The sequence below is a fragment of the Acipenser ruthenus genome, chromosome 5 (assembly GCF_902713425.1).
Source record: "Acipenser ruthenus chromosome 5, fAciRut3.2 maternal haplotype, whole genome shotgun sequence".
Classification (NCBI taxonomy): Eukaryota; Metazoa; Chordata; class Actinopteri; order Acipenseriformes; family Acipenseridae; genus Acipenser; species Acipenser ruthenus.
In genome coordinates, this window is record NC_081193.1 from 19344702 (window position 1) to 19369687 (window position 24986).

General features: G+C 36.0%; 2 protein-coding genes across 7 annotated transcripts in view; one reads left to right on the top strand and one right to left on the bottom strand.

Moving 5' to 3' along the window:
• LOC117403042 (transcription initiation protein SPT3 homolog) overlaps positions 1-10745 on the bottom strand; it is a 204548-nt gene extending 193803 nt beyond the window's left edge. For 2 of the 3 annotated variants that reach the window (XM_034004896.3, XM_034004894.3), the window contains exon 1: positions 10563-10744. The gene's annotated coding sequence lies outside the window, so the exon portion shown is untranslated. Of the gene's footprint in view, positions 1-10562 lie in introns of all 3 variants that reach the window. The other variant, XM_059023763.1, reaches the window with a different exon arrangement.
• LOC117403041 (runt-related transcription factor 2-like) overlaps positions 1-24986 on the top strand; it is a 74671-nt gene that overhangs the window by 20802 nt on the left and 28883 nt on the right. For 2 of the 4 annotated variants that reach the window (XM_034004893.3, XM_034004890.3), the window contains exons 3-4: positions 13223-13485; positions 16026-16182. In XM_034004893.3, the coding sequence (XP_033860784.1) occupies positions 13223-13485; positions 16026-16182 (420 nt within the window). Of the gene's footprint in view, positions 1-11623; positions 12384-13222; positions 13486-16025; positions 16183-24986 lie in introns of those variants that run through there. The other 2 variants (XM_034004891.3, XM_034004892.3) reach the window with 2 other exon arrangements.

Below are 24986 nucleotides of genomic sequence, written 5' to 3' on the forward strand. Positions count from 1 at the left end.
ATCAAATGTGGTTTTCACATGCAACGCTTTTTGATTTTCTGAATGATAAACTCTATAATACTATTACAGAATAACATATCACTTTGGCCCTAACTTAACACATTGTCTACTATACTGTAGGTAAAGCACTTCACTATGTGTCTTTAGGTTGCACTGGATATACAAAAGTGAGTTTCAGATTTGTAGATTATTTAGAATATTTTTGTCTGAGCCTTTGCTAGGTAACCAATTTATTTTTGACAATACAGAGTGTGATAAGAGGTATTTTATCTTTAAATTACAGTGCTCTTAGAAGAAAACAGTTTAGGCCACAAGAGATATGTGATATTACAAATAATGTAAGTTCATCAGGATATACTGTACATGAAATGTATTCAAAATATTTATGTATATTTAAAATATCAATTTCTAGCCATGTTGAAGCTCACACAGTAATTGTATTGAGATTGTCTAAAAATATATCAAAGGAGCCCTGGTAAATGTTAAGACTCATTCATTTTATTCCCACCAACAGTAAAGAGCAGTACAGGGAAACTGTGCCAAACAAAAAGCTGTCTCCTAGTACACAGACGACTCTTCAATCTTTGTCATCTGTTTGTTTGCTAAGTGCTGGACAACTTTCAACCATCAAACTTCTTTGACTTTCTTACTATTTTTAGTGACATCTGTACAAAAACAAGCCTCGCTCCAAAAAAAAAAAAAAAAAAAAGTGCTTTGACAACAGATGAAAGGTAAATTAATTCTTCACAGATAAGTTCTTTGTGGAAACAAAATGCAAGTTCTTGAGATTCTCCCCCCCCCCCCCCCCCCCCCCCCTTGTTGAGCAAAAGAATACCACAACTTAATTGTTCTTAATACTTTAAAACAGCTCATTATGTCCTACCTGTGTCTGAATTAAAAAAATAAATAAATAAATAAATAAAATAGTAGACAACCTAAAGCCATTTGTTACTTTAATAGTGGTCATTGTAATAAATCTAAAGATCTTTTTCCACTGTGTTTTTTAAAGTATAAGTGACATTATTAAGCAAACATACCGGTGGTTTAAAAAAAAAAAAAAACACACAACACAACACACAACACACAAGTAAAACTGTATTATTCAGATCTCCAACTATTATAGAAAATATTGTATTATACACATTTGTACATGATTAATCTTATACTAAATAACAATTAACCTGACTAACACCTTATTTGTCTGCAAACTACTTTTAATAGATCGATAAAGAACTAAAACTAGATAAAGATATGTAATGCTCAAAGCCCTGAGTGTCATCACTGAAATCACAGGGAAACAACCTGGACACCTTTCAACTTTAAACTATTACTTTCTCTCTAGTTACAACTTAACATCCACAGCCACATTTACTCTTAATTTACATTAACATAGTACATTCTGTAGCCCCTGCTCTGTTAACTAAAGTATCTGAATTAGTCTACCGGTAATCATTCTAGACATTTGGAAGAAAGGCACATTTTGCAGTTTAAAATTGGTGACATGCAATTTAAATACTACTGCACAGCCCAATCTTACTGTTCCCAGGGGTTTGCAGCTGTAGAGGTGCCTGCACGTGGCAGGGTTTAAGAAATGTTAACTCTTTATTATATCATACCAGACTAGCTTCCAATGACATAGAATGTTACTTTTTATGAAATAATGCCCTAGTTCACAGTCACATTTGCAGGTGGATTTTTGTTATTGAACTCAAAGCTTTAATTTTAGTAGACCAGTGGATCAGCCGGATTTAAACTGGTTTAAATTTAAGACCGTCACATCCGACTGATCCATCTCCATAATCATTTTCAGACTGCAGTGGCTTGCACACGAGAAATTCCAGGAAGAAATAAACCGTGCATCAGCAGAATGACTATCGCCATCTGCATGAAAATGATTTGCATGCTTGGAGGCCGTTCAGGGATAACATGTTGACAGCTGAGAGACGAAATCACCATCTTCTGTGGGCCAGAGAACATCGGTGGTGGCGATGAGAGAACAGTGGAGTGTTTTGCCCTTGACAAACCTGACGGAAGACAACACGCGTGGAGACGTCGTGGTGAGCGCTATGCTGACTGTTGTGTTGTTCAAGCCAACCGGTGGGGTGTTGGAAGTGTGAGGATATGGGGCGGAATTTCCTTTAACACAAGAACGCCTTTGGTGCAGACTGAGGGCAACTTTACTGCTCAGCGATATAATGACGAAGTCCTTGAGGCAAGTTTTTCCGTTCCTGCAAGCCAATCCAGAAGTGTTGATTTTCCAGCTGGACAATGCAAGACCACACAGTGCTAGGATTACAATTGCACGACTTCAAGAAAATAATGTTGAGGTCTTGCCGTGGCCAGCTTTTTCTCCTGACCCGAGTCCAATAGAACATCTGTGGGACCAAATCGCCAGTGCCATCCACAGGAGACAACCGCGACCAGCCAACCTTCGCCAGCTGGCTGCAGCTGCACAGAAAGTGTGGCGGAACATCCCACAGCAGTCTATCCAGAGGCTGATCAGGTCTACGCGTCAACGCTGCCAGGACTGTGTTAATGCTCAGGGAGGTCATACCCGATACTAACTTTGTAATGTTTTAATTCTGACAATGTCACGTTTCATAATGAAAACTTATGATTCTTTGATCTGTATTTTTGTTCACACTTTCTGTGATTTTGTTTAATATCCATGTTTAAAATATTTGATTAAATCCAATAGACCTGAGTTGCGTTTCTTATGTGCATCAGTATATTTTATATTTATTTATATAATTTATTTATATAATTTATATATTATATATATATATATATATATATATATATATATATATATATATATATATATATATACACACACACACACACATACACACACACATATTCTTTATTTCAAGGCCTTCATCCAGATGCGACTCTCATTACCTAACAGTAGCACAATCACTAACATTGTTTTCTAATGATCTAAAAACAGACTTACTTTTTCTAATTCTTTAGTCCCTCCATTAGCATGTAGAGTAGAAAACATGTATAGTGTAGCCTTTGCATTCTAAGTAAAATGCATCCTGCATGATAATGGCTCAAACATTACCGGTATAGGCAAACCTTGGGACAAAGGGGAAGATTATCCAAGTCTTAATAAAGAGGCATTCAAATTTAGTATGGCCATTGATCTGTGCAAACAATTGCCATTTGCAAATCTACTGTATGGACATTTCCATACCCAGCTGACTGTAGTAAACATCATTCCGTGTTGCCCAACTGTACATCCTGCTGTAGCTAAATCATAAAACACTATCTTCTCATGGTGATTTATCTTACCTTCAAATCACACAGGTGTACAGCATTTTCTTGACACGAGACAAAAATTCGGAAGGCTCTTTTCTATAATTACTTCCCCAACCGACAGTTTGTTTGATGGTTTGGTTAATTAACTTATTTAACACATCAAAGTAGTGCCATGTGAACACTACATGCTTTCTTCTGGACATTAAACAAAGAAACAAAAAAACAAAAAAGCAGAAGTCTCCATTTCCTCCAATAAATACAGTCAGCATGAAATTGAAATCCTACTGTAATCTCCCCCCATGGGTTAAAGTGCTGTAGCAGTTGTACTTTAAATTGCAACGCAGATGATTGCCATACTCTGTAAAATGAATTCAGATGTGCAAAATGGTCCAGATTATTTCAGCATCCAAAAGTTTAATACACTTACTTAACATGAGTGGGTAGAGTAAGGCAACTCTTGCTGTTTATAGCATTTTTTTCATAATTAAATTGACTTTTATGTCCCTTTACTTCTTTATTTTTTTTTCCTAGAGACGCCTAGTCAATTTAACAGATTTAAACTTGGCCAACAAACTGAGGAAGCAGAATTTGAACCACTTAGTGCATTTGTTTATTTATGTTTAAATATATTTTAAAAAGGGGCAGTTTAATTTGATTTGAAATATATGACAATGTTAATAGAGCCATGTGTCAAAATATGTATTTGTATATAAAAGTTAAACAATGGAGTCCACTGCCAATTATATGAAACAATACCTTAACAATTAAGGTAAACATTGTTAATATGGAACATTTGGTGTAAAAATGTAAACATCGAAAACAGCTTTTTATAGAATAAAGCATGCTGCTTCAATAGGGTTTATTCAGTGTTGATTATCATTTTCCCATTTATCAGTGCCATAATTTTACAGTCGATCTTCAGAATTTACAGAAATCAAAAACATATTTTGTGTTTAGCACGAATGTAACTTGATCTCTTAATTTTTTTTCTCCTAACAATGAAGAGACAAAATACAAGTCAGTACTTTTCAGAAATTGTCCTTCAAACCCACATCCCCACGTTCGGTACCACACATGGTCCACACCTCAGCTTTGCATACGATGTGAAATCATGCAAAATCCCTTTTCCTGGGATAAAAATGTTGGTTAATTCCCCTGGGACACAAGTAAAAGGAAGGAAGCGATTATTCTAAAACTAAATAAATATTAAAATCACCCCATTATCCTTTCCTTTGTCATTTTAACAATTGCAGTTTTTAAATTCTCATCAATCTTTTCTGCAAACAACCAAAAACATGCCACTGTTACCAACACAAAAAAAAAATCTCCAAAGGGACAGATTCATAAAGCATGCCGATGCAATCCCATGTATGTTTACTAGGAACTGTAAGTCACATAACTAGGATTTGAGAAAAATAAGCTAAGATACTATTTTTTTCAATGATTCAGCAATACCCAGTCTTTCTGTAAGAACCCATTACAGGGACTCCAGTAAGATGCAAACTGACTATTTGTTTTAGTTTTGAAATGTGACCATCATTTAAAACCACGTGCAGTTGGTAAGCATGTCCAGTCTGTATAATTGATTAATTAAAACAAAAAAAAACACATCTCATAATTGTTGTACTTTATATGAAATTATTACATAAATATAAATGCACTAATACAGTAGCACAAATCATTGTTTTTTTATGCCTGTTATATAAATTAATAAATCAATACCATTATATCATCTTAAAGTTTATTAGCAGTGCCTCACAAATCACTAAACACACTCAAAAATGTCTCTCCTCCAGACATTTTGTCTTGATGTCAAGTCCCCTGGAAAGCTCTCAATATATTTCTTTGTGACTCAGGCTAAATTCAGACAGTGATGTGGAATTTGTGCAGTCTAGCCCTACGGATTAAACCAGTGTGGCCTGATCGGGAAACTCCATATAGTGGTTCTGTGTAGTAGAGGAAGTAGTCTGTAACTCTAAATTCCCATGCAATGCTAATTTTACCACCAGCAAACTGTCTAAAACGTGCATTGCAATGTTAACTTCACATGGTATGACATTTTGTTGATAAAGTTTTAAAGAGGATGTTTCTCGCGGCTCGAAATCATTGCAAATTAAAAATTAAAAACAGGATGGGTACATGTTACAAAACTGTTAATTTACATTTTACCTGTGATACATGGTTTTGCCTAAATTATTTAATAAACTGCTACAGCATTTCACTAAGATTTTTAATAGTGCTGCCCTGTAACTGGGGAAGTATTACGTGTGGCTCGTCACTGAATAATAATAAGTCCGACACAGAGCATTGAGTGTTAACACACCGCACAGGCGCGTAGATTTAAGAAACACACGTGCTGCCACTAGGGTACCAGCAATGGTAGCCCGAGTGTCAGATTTAATAAAGAAAACAAAGCTAAAAATAAAAGTTTGCCACACAAGGCGAGCACTAGCCTCATTAAATGTTACCCTCTCTATACTGATTGGGATCAACATCCCCTAAACTAACCTACAGCTGTTCAGGCCTCCCAGAGACTCCAGGTCTTTATGACAATCCTGGCTGGGCAGAGTTCTGAGGCATCGTCTAGCAGTTGAAGGGTTCCGTAGTAGTTATCCTGCAGAGCGGATGGTCTCCTCCTCGATATAAACAAACCACCCCTCTGTGTAGCATTGTGGCACAGTCGCCTCGAGTTGTGGTGCAGACACTTCTTGAGCTGCGTGTAGCCTCCTCGGGCACGCCCCCCAACCAATCCGGACCTCCCAGTCAGCTCAGCGCTGGGCAAGCCTACCTGCTCAATTAGTTGCTTAGCAAAGCATTTCCTGTCATCCACGCAAGAACCAGCAACAGGGTCCCCCCTGTCACATGTCCTAACAAAACCTGAAAGAGTCTAATGTGACTAACTTGGTGTATCATAAAAAAACTGTTACCCACAAACCCAGTACAGACTGGATATGACTTGAACTGCGGAACCGGCAATATTGGTCATTTTACTTGTAATATAAACGCAATAGGAAAATAGAAAATAGAAAATCAACAACTTGAGAGGAAACATTGCATTTGCTTGAAAACTGACCCATGGTATACTAGAACTAGCTGTCAGGATGAAACTGCGTGTGCTTAACTTCATAAAGGTAGACTTGCTATATCTTTAAGATGCAGTAAATTCAACTGATGATGTGGAATGTCTGCCTAGGGAATGTAGCTCTGAATACTTATTAACAAATCAGTCGTTTGTGTGTGTGGTACTTTATAAATAATTAATTTGCACTGCTTGCCCACAGGAAGCACAATGTATTTCTGCAAAACCTCCTATCCTCATGTGTGATTTTTTTTACTTTCCTCAGAAGTATTTTAAAGTCACAAGCTGTACTATGTGAATCTTACTTCTCTTCTTATATACATTTTCTAAATTATCTACAGGACAGTAACAAATATTCATCTTTGACCACATTTATATTAAAAAAAAAACTGTATTGCACTTGATCTGCAAACCCTAAAAAATGACTACTGAAAAAAGAAATGGACTTGTTACTACAGTACATGTACCAGGGGTATTGTGCACCTTGTAGCCCTACACATCCACAAAACTAGATTCTCTCACTTTTCTGAGAGTGATGACATTGCAAAGCCCAAAAGCCAGAATGCACAGTGATGTGGTCAATAAACAGTCACATCAAAATCTCTCAAACAGGTCGAGTAATAAATGGAAATACGACCCGCTGCATAGCAGTTTGATCCATTCCTGGTTTTACTATGAGTTTATGAAGACACACCTGAGCTTGTTATCTATACAGTGGGGCTAAACAAGCTGGTATTAAAACCTGGAATGGGTGAAACTGCTATGCAATGGGAGTTTTATTTCCATCCCTGTAGACATGGGTATGCAGCACAGTTGATGCAACATCTTTCTGCAAAAAAAAAAAAAAAATTATATATATATACAAAAGTCTTAGACATGTTGAATTTTTCTACTCTGATGCATTATGAGCATCAACAACTTACTCAAAGCCTCCACTAGTGTTTTCTATTATTATAACAAGCTTGACTTGCATAAAGAAGGAAAAACATTGAGTGAAATAGCTCGCATCACTCGATTTTCAAGGTGTGGTATCCGAAGCATAATCAACAAGTACAGAGAAACATCACCTGTAATTGACAAACCCAGGACTGGAAGACCCAAAAAGCTGTCTAACAAGGATGAGTAATACTTGAAGATAATATCCTTAAGGAAAAGAAAGACGACAAGTGTTGAATTGAAAACAGAACTGGCAGAAGGCACAGGTGTCGTTGTCCATCCATCAAAAGTCCAAAGCACACAATTTCTGTGTTCTTGTGCATATTTTAGCCTTTTAGTCGTGTTCCCCTTTCTTAACAGAGGTATTCTTACTGCAACACATCCTTTAAGTCCTGATTTCAAGAGTGACCTTCGTACTGTTGATTTGATTTTTGTTTTATTTTAGTGTTTAAATTTCAGTTTTCATTTGCTTGTTCAGCTACAAAAAGGCACAAGTAAACATCATGTTATTACTTTATGAAAACATGTCGATGGCCACTGTGAACGTTGTCAACTTTATGTACTATTTATTTTGGGAATAAACAAAACAACGTTTAACTTGAACTGTTATTTGGCAACCTCTGTTTTGTAGTTAATTCACTGGAGTAAAGTTAGGCCTACACAACGTATTCTTTACTCCTGGGATATTTTTCTACTATAACGTGTTACATATTGTAACTTCTTGCTGTAAAATAAAGGAACACACACAGGGGCCCCTGCTGCTATGCTGTCTCTGCCTGCATTCTGAGCAATATAATGGCTTTCATTACTTTTTGAAAACAAATATCCGAACGAATATTTAAATTGAGCAAATATCCGAACGTGAAAATCCTGTGTTCGTCCCAGCACTAGTTATAAAGTGCTTAAGGTTTAAGGAAATATAAAGAACTCCATCTCTGATGCTTTATTTAAACTTTGAAGGTTGATTGCACCGTACCAAAATTAGTCCACTTGATGCGTCTAACTTGCGGATTAAGCAGGCTTAGTTGACTTGCTTAAGACTAAAGTTAGTACACTTTTTAATCCCAATTGCAGCATACCAGAAGATAATCACCACAGGTGGATCATCCGCTAAATCGGACTAAACAAGATAGTGATTGCAGCACATCAAATTGGATGTGAGATGATTCTGTCCAGGTGGACTAACTTAGTACTGTGAAGTATACGATTAACTTAGTACACTTCCTCGTCCTACGTTTGTACAGCACATTAACACAAAGACAGCGCCATTATTCTCTGAAATGACGTCTGAACTAGTGAAGTGAAAAGTGAAGCCTTTTGAACCTCAGTCTGAACACTTTGAAGCATTTGGTTCAGTAAGGTTTGCTCGCTGAGTCACAGAACTATCCTTAATAAAATGGACAATTGCACTATATAATGTACCTTAATATATTGTTGATACACTATATTAAGCAATTATTCATTTTCTTAGGTAGACAGTGAATGTATCTGGTAATTTAAATAAAGCTATTATAGCAATTTGGCACCCTTTTTCCTTTTTTTATAATTTATTATGGTTGAGGAACAAATGGTTCTGAAGCAACTGATTTCATTTTTTTTTTTATTAAAATATTGTAAAAGCTTTAATATAAAGTGCTGCACAATAAGATACGGTGTATTTAAATAAAAAAGCATGTATGTCTGATGTATTCAATTTAACCTGAAATGTCAGTGTAATGTGTATTAAATATAAACAATAAATTCAGAACTTAACGTTCAGTGTCAAGCAGCAATAGGCTACCGGCAAGTTAAAATGCAAGTATGATCCGTGTGCGGAATGTGCATAAAAAGACAAGTAGTAGGTTACAATTATATTAGGACTTTAAGTGTACTTTTACTTAAATGTGTTTGCCCAAATCACTCCTAATGTAATAAAAAAAACACTTATGTTATCATTTATATATTTATTATTTGCTTTTTTCATACCTTTTCATATTTCTGACTTTTTTGCCGGTTCAATATCTACAATGTAGTTTTTTTTTAATCAAATGCTAGTAATGATGATGTACAACTAAATGTCCGAGTTTGTCTTTACATTTTAAATTGTGAATTTCCATCCTCATTTGTAATGGCTTATTATGGGTTAGTTCTTATTATCGGTCTATAACTTGTTCAGGTCAGCTAAACCAATTTTCAGGATTAGCTGTTTGGTACACTGCAATCAGGGTTAACTTAGTACAGATCTGCAGGATTTGTTAGACCGCATTTTAGTGCACTTGATGCGGGGACTAGACACTGTTCTTGACTGTTCTTGAAGGTTAGTGTTTTGAAACATGAAAATACCTGCGTCCTAACCTTTTATGAAACATACGAGAAAGGTTTATTGTATATCAGACATATCAAAATAGGCTTTTTGTTAAACGACTTGTAAATAGGGTTTGATGCATCTCCTGCTGATTCTAAACATGGATATAGAATACTGTGGAAGGTTTGCAAGACCAAATATGAAAATCACTTTTTTTTATGTTAATGGAAACAAGTTGAAAGTGTCTGTTGCACAAATGCTAGAAACAGTATCCAAACCTACCACTTAAGTTACACAACTTGAAAGCTAGTGGTGTACGATAAAAGGTATGATGTTTAGCGCTTCTAAAGGCAGTTCTTAAACACAACAGTAAGAGAATAAACCTGTAGTTCCCATTCTAAAACTGTTCAAGTCGAGGTTACTTCAGGTGAGACTTCAGCTTGAATACTGATTCATCAATGCGTAAACCAAGCTTATTATCACCTCCTTAGAATTTAATCACAGCACCCATCAGCGGCTTGTGGCACTTTAAAAGGAAGCACATAAATTAAACCATTCTAGTGTGACATTATTATTATGAAGTTTGTCTTTATGAGTATTTTTAAACAAAGCCATTTATCATCACGGCAATGGTAATCCCTTTTTAAATTAGTATGTGAGAGTTATAGAGCAGGCAACAAAATAGCAATTCGTATCCAACTTTTTTTTTCTCAAAGAACATAAACTGAACGTGTTGATAAAAGTTTCAAGAGTCAATACCATGAAAATAAAAAATCGTTTAATACGTGGATAATCTGGAAACACTCGTGTCTGTTTGATTCAAAACCCGCTGCGAATGTAGCAGAGCAGACAACAATACTGTAAACTGTGACTTTTTTTTATTTCCCTGAATGTATTGTGTTCTGCTTCAATTACATACTGAAAAGTACAATAAGAACAGCTACAGTGTTTCCCGTTGTTTTTCAGCTCTTATGAATTTGTACCACGCGAACATCTTACCTTTGTCACCTCCTCTTGCTCCAGATGACAGTTCTGCCCTCTTGCAGTGGCAGACTCCTATCAAACAGCGCGCAAGGGCTTTTCACCCCCATTCTACGCACGTACGCAGTCACCTAGTTTTCTGCTTTCTGGGAGTTGTAGTTTTATATCTGTCACATAACCGGCTCAAGCATGATTAAGTATTTCTGTGGTTCTTGACGATTGCTTAAAAGCGCGCTAAGATAAAAAAAAAAAACAAAAAAAAAAAACAGTTGCGTGTGCTAGAAACACATCCCCACAAAATATGTGGGGATGTGTTTCTAGTTACTTCAACGTAGAGTTTACCAAAAAAATAAAACAAAATACAATACAATTCCCAAGTGCAACACATACTCCGCACACTGCGACTTCCAGTGTAATCTTTGGCGTATGTGTTAAGTAGGGAAAGCAAACTGCTGACTGCGTGCAGCCGCAACACTTATTTAGGTTCCCTTAGGTTATGATAGGGTAGTGGTGTGACATACAACCACAAGTAAAGCATCAATTAAAGTACTGTAATTGTATACCAAAGTGTCTATGCCCCAGGTAGCTTCTGTCTAATAAAACATCAAGAGATGTATAGCAAATATATGTATTATTAAAAAAAGCGACGAAACAGGTGCTGCGTGTTTAATTAAAGTTTAATACTCCCCCCCCCCCCCATATAAAACACCGTTGTTTTTTTTTTTTTACTCACACAGCACAAGATTAGGAAGTAAAGTTTATGCACTGCTATCAGAAATGTAATTTAAAAACAAGCGACGATTCCTCTTTTCCCACCGTAGCTCTACTTTACTGGCTTAGCTCTCCCCCGCGCGACTTTTCAACACTGAAAAAAAAAAAAAACGGAAGTGACTAATTTCTCCTTAAACTGCCACTTTGCTCGTTTTGAGTTAGTTCTAATAAAGGGAAGACATTTTGGACCCATATGTATCTTTCAGTTATTCTACGTGCCTGAGACGGGTACGAACAGAATGTTTTCTTTTGTGTTAGGCTTACAGAATGGTAACTCCCTTCCAACAGGCGCACACAAAACGTATTTAAAAAAAAAAAAAAAAAAACAGAACAGAACAGAAAGTGGAACGGTTGTTGCTGAAAACCATACACACTTCTTCAAATATATGAAAAGATGTAAGATCGCACATGGAGATTTTGATAGGTTGCTAGCGAGCTCTGAGAGGCGTGTGTGCTTTTTACCATTGGGTATGTACATAGAACAACTGCGTTTTCAGGAAGTACCAGTCTATACCTTTATAATCCGATGGGTGGCTTATTATACTTTTCATTCATTGAAGGAAATGCATTAGACTGTAGGTCATGATTATTTTTTAAACGTTCGCAGATTTGGGTTTTTTTTCAGAGACTTTAAAGGTGCAAAACAGAAGATCAAAGGCGCAAAATTAGGACGGCTGCGGAAGTGAGAACAGCCAAAGAAAGAGAGGGACTTAATCAGACTTCTCTTCTGAAGAGACAGAAGCATTTGGTTATTTATTTTGAATGCAGTATGATGACTGGCTTCAGACACCACGTGTTTGAGTCTCATCAGCATAATGATCGGGTAAGACTGTATATATAAACCACAAAAACCTGATCATTAGAAATTCCTGCCTCCAAAGACAAACCACATTTCGGGACAAAAACTGTGGCTTTTTTCGGTTCCTTCATCCTACCGACCGCAACTTTTTTTGGATCAACGAGAACATTTTAAACCCTATACAAAAAAGACTTTAGATCTCTGTCTTAAACATTTTGTGGAAAACTTTTAAAGGGGAATATTTTTTAAAGGACTACAAAATGCAGAATGTAGGCTATTATGACCCAACAAACAAAGATATAATACAAATGAATTTATTTATTTTTCAGTAATTAGAAGTTTGTGTTTCTACTTTATTATTATTATTATTATTATTATTATTATTATTATTATTATTATTATTATTATTATTATTAATAATAATAATAATATTCTTCACGAAGTTCACGATTTTGAAGACTTCCTGGAACACTTGGCATGTGTATCATTTGTTTAATTTATAAGGAAATTCTTTCTTAAAGTTTATTTGGAGGGGGATCCAATAATCCCAAGAAGGCTGTTGAAGTTTGTCTGAGTGGATTGCTCTTATAGAGTTACCGGTGTACATAAATCAAACTTTATTTGGCCAGGCAGAGATATTTGGATCAGGAAGCATTTCAGCTTACAAAGCCAGAAACATTTTTGAAAAAAAAAAAAAAGACTTATAAGGGAAACTTAGTGATACATGCAAAACACATTTTATATACAGGAAAAACCCAGACAGGTTATAACTGTATAGGGACCTTAACCCCGAGACAACTGTGCAGTGTGAACTGCAGTGATACAGAAAGATTGTTGTGGGGACAGGCGGCGCTTTATCTTCGAAGCTCATCAAACTTTTAATGTTGTATATACCGAAGAAGGCTTTGCTATCAAAACTGGCTTTTGCTACGATATCAAACTACTCATGACACGTTTCAAGTCAGTCGCAGTACTGAAGAGAAAACTTTTTTTGTAAAAACGTTTTAACTGAATGTGTAAAGTAACATTTTTTTTTTTTTTTTTTTTTTACCGAATCTCAGTCGCCTACCTTTGCTAATTGTGACTGTTGTAATGCGCATTCCCGTAGATCCCAGCTCCAGCCGGAGGTTCAGTCCCCCGTCCAGTAGCCTTCAATCCGTCCCAGCTAAAATGAGCGAACTGAGCCCGGCGACTGGGCAGCAAGAGGCGGCTCCAGCGGTACCCAGACCTCGGGCGCACGATAACCGTACAATGGTAGAGATCATCGCTGATCATCCAGCAGAACTCGTACGGACTGACAGTCCCAACTTTCTTTGCTCCATCTTGCCGTCACATTGGAGGTGTAATAAAACATTACCCGTGGCATTCAAGGTAAGGTAACTTAACACATTCTAATATATATATATACATGCTTTGTCTCCTAAAACGTACTGTACAAATCAATATAGGTTGCAGTTGTGGTGTCATCAAAAATAATTATTTATTTGACACAGCTGGTGGAGTTAATGTTAGCCTATCTATCATTTAATATATTGCATATGCCACGTTTCTATACCACACGTTATTTTTAGAATTGTGAGCTTTAGTTACAAGTATTGTGATCAATGACCACATCGAATGCACTTTGGCTGGCATATCGAAACGTTTCAGGTATACTGCAGGTATGCTTTTTAAGATTTAATGGGGGTCTGTATAGCCAATACCAGACTGCGGAGATATGTATACATAAAGCTATTTAAAACACCCAAATACATTTATTACAATTTAATATTCCAATCAAAATATATATAGTGTTTTTGGAAACTTCTAACTTAGAAAGGCATCATTAGCGCTACCCTTTCTTGTATAGAGCTTAAGCTGTTATTAGAGAAAACAATGTTTCTAAAATTGTTGGTTATTCGTCACGGAGCTTTCTTTTTTGTGGTAAATAAAGCCAACATGCAGAGAGATCACGTTGTCAAACATGTAGGCTATTTCAGATTGTATACAATGTTCTATTGAGGCCAGTATTACAATGTCATCAATTCATACCTGCTTGTCGGAGCACACGCCGCCTTTCTGAACTCATTGCGACATGTTACATATTTATATTCTATATCAACCATTTAAAGAATACAGATATCACAAGCTACATTTGTGAATGTATCTAGATTTGCCTGTACTAATTCAACTAAAACGCATATTTACTATTTCTAAAGAATAAGCAAATTGTCTGATTTGACAAGTCAAAGAAACTATAACTTAGTAATATTGTATAATGAATTAAATGTTATGGTTTCTAGGGAAGCACTGTGATATCGCATAAGGGTTTTTTTTTTTGGTATTGTAATGAAGACAGTGTATTACCCACTGTTAAAGCATTATGACTACTAGACAAACTACACGCAAAAGCTGAAGTTGAAACAGCACAGACATACTGTATTTCATAACGTACATTTTAAAGCTACTCTTTCTTTCTTTCTTTCTTTCTTTCTTTCATGTGTATATATCTATATCTATCACTCTCTTTCTCTCTCTCTCTCTCTCTCTCTCTCTATCTCTCTCTCTCTCTCTCTCTATATATATATATATATATATATATATATATATATATAAATACATGCAATAGATAAAGCAAATGTGGAGATTTTTTTTAACTTGATATATATTGGGCTTCATTCTTCGGTGAAGTGAGTATGTACCACTTTTCAGTTGTCTTGCACTGTTTCTGATCACTAATGCCGCCGTCTCCCAAATAAACGATGAATAATTTAGGGGTCAACACTAGAAAGCCCAATGGGTCTCATGGGTTCAGACTAAAATGTTACTTTTGTTTGCTGGGTTGCTATTACAGTTGCAGACTAAACAACCAATGATCTTGTGCATTGTCGGTGTAACATTATTAAACAATTTGAAACAAAGTTAATTGGTATAATTAGGTACATTTAGGGTTAAATCAATTACATTTAGCAAGCCTTGTAACACAGACGGGTTGCAAAACTGCTACTGAGTAATATACTTTAGGTATTTTTATACTTTTTTTTCAACTTCTGGACTAATTTCTATATTCAGTTTATTATTGGTATCATAAATACACACAAGTTTACATTTACTTTAAAGCTACTTCAGTGCTCTTTATTATATGGCCAAAAAAACCACACATTTAATTAATACCAACCTTACAAATTAAGTTATATACAAGATGCATGTTTTGGGGACAAAACCTGCAACCAGTCACAGTCATTCAGCATAGTTTCAAGTTTCCATGTATCCTCTGCATTTGCATGAAATAAATAATTACAGAATGTTAATATGCTTATCTTTGTAATAAACAACATATATATTTGTAACTTAAAAAGTGCTTTTATCTCCCCAACTTCTTCACACATTGTGGAGTTTTAAGCAATATGTTTTGATTACCCTTTACTAACACTCAACAAAACTTCTTTTTCCTAAAAAAAAAAAGTTAAATGCATAAACCTAAACTGAGTGACCATGCAGCAGACAGTGCAAGATAACTTCTCTGTTAGAGTGATTAGAATTACTTCATCCTCTAGAATTAGACAGAAGGATATTGCACATCATATTCACAAGACTCATGCCATGATGGAGCTTTCTAACTGAAGTTAACGTTTTGGTGGCATTACATTATCATTTCCACCTAGCTATTGCTCAAGATAATACCGGTCTGTGAGAACAAACTTTAACATGCTTCTTTTTTTAAGGAAGCTGCAGTTAATAAAACAAAATGCTAGAAAGAATAGTATACAAAAAGTTGCACTCTTTGACTAGAAAAGGTTTTAAATGCTCTTTATACCGTAAGTGTGCCCCCTATACCCCGTCAGAAATATAACTAGAAGCTCAGCTTTGCATTTGTAAATGCAGAGGGTATGTGAGAGTTTATTGTTGAAACGGTGTGCATTTTTCTGCAGGTGGTAGCTCTGGGGGAGGTCTCTGATGGGACAGTGGTCACAGTGATGGCTGGTAATGATGAGAACTATTCTGCTGAATTGAGAAATGCCTCTGCCGTCATGAAGAACCAAGTTTCAAGGTTTAATGATCTGCGATTTGTGGGAAGGAGTGGACGAGGTATGTTGTATTTCCTGACGCTTACATGAGACCCTGCTTGACAAAAGAGAACACAGCAGCAGATTTATATACAATGAAAAGGTAGTCATATCAACTAATGGACGGAGGCCTGCGGCAATATTGTGGTGTAGCTTATATAAGGCATATGTATTATTATTTTACAGTTTATGTATACTGTACAAGCTTGCAAAATATGGACAGAGGAGCTAAGCAAACTTCACTGACTCCCACCCTATGTTACAGAGTAAAACTTCACGGTCAGGAAAATTCTTGGGATGTGTATTTTAGGAAATTGAAATTTAAACACACCATTATTTTTTGTCCTTTTTAGAACCAGGAACAGCAACTAGTTGTTTGGAAAAGGGATAATTATGTGACAGTCGATGGATGACATCTTGTCAACATTTTTCTTGTGTCAGCTATTTGTATAATAATGGAATTTTCCCATTAAACACATTTTTTTCAATCACAAATCCATTTGGCTTCAAATACTGTTTAGTGGAATAAGAAAATGATCCTAATGTCAAATTATAACTTTACCTGCTTTCAAGCAAGACCCTTTTGTAGTCCTTAGGTTATGTGAGATGCTTCAGTGTCTGTTGTGCTACTGGGGGAATCAGCTGAGATGCTATTACCTTGGGAGTCCTAACATACCCCATACTTCTATCAAATGAGACTGTGGATTTGTTATCAGTTCTGTTTTTTTTCCACCAACTGAAAAAAAATGGGAATGTTTAAACTTACCTTGAAATGATAGTGCTTTTATAGCAGTTTACTATAGTTGTAAGGCATTCCATTTTAGATTGCATCATTTGTATCCAATTATACCATCTGAAAGATTAAACATGTTTACAAACCTTACTAAATTGATACGACACTGAGTGATCCTCTAACTACACAGCAGTTTCTCATAGTTAGTAGCCTCTACTACAGAAACAAAAACAACAGTGATGATTTCCTCTGGGAACTTCTGCATTAGACTCATAATTGCAGCAAACAATCTGAATATATCTGTCATAGTAAATTAATATTACTGCACTTCCTTAGCAAAAGTGCAGGAGGATTTGTATTTTAACTTGTAATAACTAGAGATGCAACATTGATTTTGAGGGCCTGAGCTTTAAAACAATAAAGTGACAACAAAAAGAACAGCAAGCCAGAAGATGTAGACAGCATTAATCTATGACTGCCCCGAATCGACTCAGAACAAATTAAACATGTTCTACATAAAACGAAATTCTGATTGATCCACAAAGACAGATAAAATGCATTTAACCCCCTGAAGAGGAGGAATATCCCCGGCAACCTGTGACACATTTGTTCATATATCTTGATAACTCCTTATTCAAACTTAATGAAACATATCGACAAGGGCATTCCTTAATACACATTCATATCCAAGTCCAGGTCATGGTGACCAAGTTTAGCAGAGGTATGGCCTCTAATTGAGTTGCCTAATAAAAGCAAAATCTTCAGAACCACTTGCCTAAATTGGATTAAACATAACAGGACATTTTTTACAACAAGTCTCATGCTTGAATATAACGCATGGTAACCCACAATGACACCTGATTATGTGAGCTATTAAGAACATAAGAAAGTTTACAAACAAGAGGAGGCCATTCAGCCCATCTTGCTCGTTTGGTTGTTAGTAGCTTATTGATCCCAGAATCTCATCAAGCAGCTTCTTGAAGGATCCCAGGGTGTCAGCTTCAACAACATTACTGGAGAGTTGGTTCCAGACCCTCACAATTCTCTGTGTAAAAAAGTGCCTCCTATTTTCTGTTCTGAATGCCCCTTTATCTAATCTCCATTTGTGACCCCTGGTCCTTGTTTCTTTTTTCAGGTCCAAAAAGTCCCCTGGGTCGACATTGTCTATATCTTTTAGGATTTTGAATGCTTGAATCAGATCACCACGTAGTCTTCTTTGCTCAAGACTGAATAGATTCAATTATTTTAGCTTGTCTGCATACGACATGCCTTTTAAACCCGGGATAATTCTGGTTGCTATTCTTTGCACTCTTTCTAGTGCAGCAATATCCTTTTTGTAACGAGGTGACCAGAACTGAACACAATATTCTAGGTGAGGTATTACTAATGCATTGTAAAGTTTTAACATTACTTCCCTTGATTTAAATTCAACACTTCTCACAATATATCCGAGCATCTTGTTGGCCTTTTTTATAGCTTCCCCATATTGTCTAGATGAAGACATTTCTGAGTCAACATAAACTCCTAGGTCTTTTTCATAGGCTGAAGGCTATATCTTGGGAAGTGCTTGATTTGTTACACAAAGTATTCAATCAATACTTTATTTATAAAGCGTCTTTCATACAAAAAGTATATCAGAGTGCTGTATGGGACAAAACAGAAGAAAATCAAAATACAATTCCTGTGTATGGAAATGAAAGAAAAACAGAGTTTAGAATTCAAATTAAAAACTATAACATAAAAACAGAAGAAATTAAAATATAATACATTTGTATAGAGATTAAAGAGAAACACAGTTTAAAATTCAGTTTTAAAAAGCTAATCTAAAAAAGTAATTTTAAAGTACTTCTGATATGAGGTGGCAGTGCATTCCACAATCTGGGAGCACAGTGACTAAAAACTCTCTCTCCCTTCCTTTTTTGTACACTTGTGGGAGGCACAGAAGGCCTGCATCAGGTGATCTTAAATCACGAGAAGGTATATATGTGACTAGAAGTTCCTTTATATAATCTGGTGCCATACCTTTAAGTCAGAAGTAACATTTTAAAATCAACTCTAAACTTCACTGGGAGCCAGTGCAGTGAAGCCAGCACAGGTGTTATATGGTCTCTTTTTTTCGTTCTGCTGAGAAGCCTAGCAGCTGCATTCTGTATAAGATGAAGGTGATTTATGGCGTGATCCAAAAGCCGAGCGAATAGAGCATTGCAATAGTCAAATCGAGAAGACACAAAAGCATGAATTAGTTTCTCAGCATCAATGTTTCGCAAATGGTAAAAGGACACTGGTGACATTGCGAATATGCGACTCAAAAGATAAATCTGAATCAAATAAGACTTCTAGATTTTTCACTTCCGTTTTTATGTTTGTGGTCAAATTGCCTAGATCTATTTTAGACCTAATTTTTAGACCTAATAACAGAACCTCTGTCTTATCAGAATTTAACAGTAAACATTTTTGGAACATCCACCTCTTCACATCACTAAATCATTCATCTAAGGCTGATACAGCCAGTGTATCATCAGGTTTTACAGAGATGTAGAGCTGTGTTTCATCGGCATAGCAGTGAAAGTTTACACTATGTTTACAGAATATTTCACCCAGCAGTAACATGTACAAAGGGAAAAGAAAGGATCTCAGTATAGAGCCTTGGGGAAGGTCACAGACAACCAATGAAAATCCCCCCCACAGTCTCATAATGAAACAAATTGCTGTCTGTTAGTGAGATATGAGCCATTTTAAGACAACACCGGACAATCCAACCCAATTTCTGATACGATCAGTTAAAGTGGTATGGTCCACTGTATCAACAGCAGCACTTAAATCTAAAAGAACAAGAATAGCTACACAGCTGGAGTCTGCACTTAACAGCAGATCATTCACCACTCTGATGATTCTCTGTACTGTGCGCAGAACGGAAACCTGACTGAAACTTTTCAAGCACTTTGTTACCCTCAAGAAATGAATTCAGCTGGTTTGCTCCTACTTTTTCTAGAACCTTCGTTAGAAATGGCAGATTTGAAATAGGTCTGTAATTGTTTAAAGCAGTAGGGTGTAGGTTTGGTTTTTTAAGCAGAGGTTTAACCACAGCCATTTTTAAGGCAGAAGGAACTACTCCTGATGTCAATGAACTGTTTATTATATCCAAGATAATTTCACTCAAATCATTGAAAACTGCTTTTAGAACTTTGGTTGGAATTGGATCCATCAAGCAAGTGGAAGAATTAATTTGCATTACCAATTTATTGAGATCTTGTACTGTAATCTGAGAGAATGATTCCACAGCAAAACTAATCTCATTACACTGCATATTCGAAGGTGGAAACTGTATTCCTAATATTTTGAAAGTAATTAAGAAATTCCTCACATTTAAAAGTTGAGGATTCAGAATGAGCAGGAGCATCAGAGGACCGATTTACCAGCTTATCAATAATAGAAAAAAAGCACCCTAGATTTATTTTTGTTTGTTTCAATAATGGAGGAAAAAAAAGAACAGTTTGCTGCCCTCAGAGCTGTGCTATACTTTAATAGATGTTGCTTCAAGATTCCATAGTGAACATGCAATTTGTTATTTGGCATTCCAGATTGGTCTCAAAAAGGATAGCAAGATGATCGGAGATGATTAGATCTAACACTGACAGATTGTGAACGGCTAAGCCACGAGTGATGACTAGGTCTAAAGTTTGGCCACGATTGTGAGTAGGTCCTTTAACATGCTGAACATAATCTAGGGAAAATCTAGGAGCCTTAAAAATTCCACTCTCTTTGGATCAGAGTCATTATCAATATGTAGATTAAAATCTCAAAGTATAATAACTTTGTCATATTTAGCAGAGAGTATACCAAGTAAATCATCAAATTCTGTGAGAAAAGGTAGGTTGGATTTGGGTAGATAATTACAGTAATCACAGGTGATTGACCTTTTAAAGTTAAGGTTAGTACTAGTGATTCAAAAAACGAATAGCTTTAATTCTATTTGTCTGTTAATGTTGTTATCGTGTTTGTTTTTGTTTTGTGTTATTTATATTTTTCTGTGGAGGATATGACAGTTACTGACAAACCAAAGCATAGTTTACAGTTTGTTTTATTACATTATCTCTTAATTCATTTAACAGATTAGCAATTTACAGTAAACATTCTTGATTTAAGTGGCTTTATCAATTATTTAGCATTTGGTCTATACACTACATTAGTACTAAATGGAAGTTGCTACACAAAGAAAACTATAATTTCAATGATTGATATGTCTTATCTTTGTAACTCACATTTTGAATGCTGCTGAGAGCTGTCACAGCTTAGCCTTTTAACTTCCACCTAAACAATGACAGCTGCATAATAGCTAAAACCCAGCAGTAGCAGTCTTTGTTGTGCTATCACCAAAAAAAAAAAAAAAAGGTACCCCTTTAAATGAAGATTCTCATAAAGCGTGAAAGTCGGCAATACAAATAAAAATAATAAATATAAAGCTTTGAAAATTAAACAAGAATATAAGAAAGTAACAAAAAGAAAATAAATATTTCCATATTCTCCACCTCAAAAGTTGAAAAAAAGGGTGTGCACAAGGTTTTACAAAACTTCTTTGGCTGGATTCCCAAATAGCATATATATATATTTAAAAAGGCAGACTTAACTGCTTGCAGGCTTTCCACACATGGAAGATGAAGAAAGCTTCTTTTGATGGTGTAATTATGTCCAAACAGAAATGACCCCCCCTCACACACACTTATGATCTTGACGGAAGAAGCCCAGCTTTTCTCTTTGAAGCAGGCGGGCTTGGTTGAGGATCAGAAGGGCTGCAGTCTGCTGCCAGAGGCAGGAAGGAGTGAAGAGCTCAGTCCAGACTTGTCTTCCAGGCTCACAGAGACCAAGAGGATGGGTTTTCATATTGCACAATTGCAGTGGGAAACAGCAGTGTAGTGACAAGCAAGCTTAATAAACCAAAACGAGACCAATAGGGTTGAAGCTGGATTACTTTTAGCATGAATTACAAATGAAATAACACTTAAATAGAAATGGTTATGTCTCATCTCAGGATTATTTTATATGCAGTAGGTACTGTATATCTACTGTACTTCAATGTTGACAAACTATGAAAAAGGCCTCTGAGAATTAAACCAAATGCAGCCAAGAAGCAGGCTTTGTGGTCTTTCGTTTGGGAGGGTGGGATCCCTGCAGTGGGTGGGATCCCTGCAATGGGGTTGAAGATGTAGTTTTTATTAAAATTCTTAAAACTTAATACACATAACTTTGCAACAGCCAAAGTAATGTGTATTATAAAATCACGTGGAGTGTATTATCACTTCAGTTTCAGTTTTACATTTTTGAATAGTTTTCTATAGAAATATCTAGCATATGTAGATTTCATTGGGAGTTTGAGGGAAGTGAAAGGGAGGGTATGGTCTGTCTAACTGCCTGTAGATGCACTTCTTTGTAATCAGGGGCCACCTAACGAGTACAGGCCTGAGGCTGATTAAACTAATCATCTGTGACTTGTTATAGCCATGATACCAAGATGTGGATTTAATGCAGATAAATTATGAACCTGTGCCTGTGCATATTATAGAATTGTATACAATAATCAATTCCCTATAGTACTTAAAAAGCCTGTATGACCAACTTAAGTTCTGCAATGCACATATTCATTAGAGTAAGAAACGGTACTCTTCAGGAAAGAGAGACCAAGTAAAGCCTAAATAGTTTGCATATGATGTGTTGATGTGCATATGATGTACATTACTACACAATGAAATGTGTAGATGTTTATTAGAATAGACGTTATCTCTTGAAGTCTCTCAATAATGGGGGACATGTTTTGTGTTGTTTGGTGCTCATGTGTTTATTACAGCTTATGTGAAAACCTAGAGATATGAAGCCTGATTTATACAGCTAAGACGAAAATGAAAGACAATAGAAGTGTTGAGGAAGCGAGTCTGGCAGTGCAGAGAAAATATCAAAAAGAAAATCGAAAGAAAAGTCAGCATACACTCCACCAACTTGCTTTAGGAAACTGGTTTGTTGGTGTGTGAGGTGAAATAATATTTTTTGTGAAATGGTTGATTAGTTATTTGGTGATGTTTAGAAGATTAGCTTTTGTAAAGCATTTTTTTCTTGATTTATAGACTTAATATTTTTTTAGTTGTGCCAAAAAACATCTACATCCCCTTAATATTTGAGTTTTACATAATTATTTTCCAAACTTCACTATACTATATCAGAAACAGACCAGTCTTTACTTACACATAGCACCAGGTTTTATCTTTTAATAATAAATCATATACTGTATAAAGTTAAGTAGCTTAAAACAGGGAGAAAAGGCAGTATGTGTGTGTACTGTACAGTAGCTTGGCAGATTAATTCTGTAATGATGTGCCAGGTTAGAAATCCTCTACTTTTTTACGTTTGTTTGAGGAGGCAGTGAAGATGTTATTAAATTCACCTGTTCTTGCCGAAAGCCTTCACAGACACAGCGGATTAAGTCAGACACATTGTGTGTACACATTACAAGCACTTTATTAATCCTGGAAACCGTGCACTGTTTACCATGTGCTGCTAACTGTGAATGTGGATATTTGATAGGTGCTTCAAACCCGATGGAAACTAATATCATTGCCAAAACAGGACAATATAAATGGCAGTCTCCTTGAAACAAAAGTTGTTCAAGCTGTAGGCGCTGCAAACAGTTTCCAAGTTTGTCCTATTTGCATTTGTGCATCGAGTATTCTAACCCAAAGGAGAAGCATACCCTTGTTAATGGGGCTATGGTGAAGGCGCCCATACAAACGTAAATATTCTTCACAGTAAAATACATGTATTGTATGCCAATGGTATTTGGTATTTAACTGTTCTGTAGGGGTAGGCAAAAATGAACAGTGCTGTCTAGTTAACAAATGGGTTGTCTTTTCCAGATGACCACAGGGTGACAGTATCAGACGAGACTGAGGAAGAATGTGCCTGTGTGAGTTTTAAGAGGGGTTTGGGTGGTTAGAAAATAGAAGAATACAGGAGATCTGTGCTCAAGGCCATTTCATTGGAATTGCTTTGGAGCCATAAAGTGCTTAGAGATCTGCTTACAGCAAGTGGACTGATGTCCAGCACATTTATAGTCATATTTGTAAAAGAAGTGAACCGCTGAAAAGATATGTTTACCAGCGCAAGCAATAAAACATTTGGTGTTGTGCGTTCTAATACACTGGCTCAGATGTAGATTTGGACCCGAGATTGATGGCTGTTGTATTGAGTCACTAGTGTTACGCCCACCTTTTCCTGTTTCAGTAACAGATTGCAGTTCTCAGTATCTGACATGACTAACCATTACATACTTAAATGATTACAATTGGGTGAGTCTGCTGCTTAACAGACACACTCAGCAACCCCATGCACAGTTTTATTTTACTGACAAATCTAATTCACTGTCTGAGGTAGCATTTTAGTCTTTATACTAACATAATATACTTAACACTTCCTTCTGGATAATAACAGAAAAAAACAGGCTTAAAAGCCCATACAGTATGTATGCATTTCCTTAAAGCAATGTTATGTGGTACTCATGGTATTCTGTTAACCCTTCAATTTCTTAGAAACTGGTACAACAAGAACATAAAACAAAAAATGATAGCTGATTACCATTGTATAACATGATTCAGCCTACAAAGGATAGCGTGTTTCAGTGACTGATTGTTGTGGTGATACTGAGGCCTACATCTTTTTTGATGGGTTAGCTAGATATTTTCCTCCTAGTCATTAACTTAAGTACTGTCTCTGATTGTTGGGGAGTGAGTTGGATCGAGCTCATTCAAGTAAGTATCTAGGTTTATTGTGTGTTTCACACAGCTGGTGTAAGAGGAGATACGGCTTCTCATGTTCATGGAACACACACACATTAATATCAGATTCCTTGAGCGACTGGGTCTCAGATACTTATAACACATCAATAAGTTCATCTCCACAATGACTGGAGAAGAGGTAAGTCTGGAAAAAGGCATTTTAAAACAAATGTACCTCATGATACCAATGGTAAACCCAGTGAGGGAAAAGTCTATTCAACTTCATTAAACATATAAGTAGTGGTGCATATAGACATTTTAGGTAATTTGGGG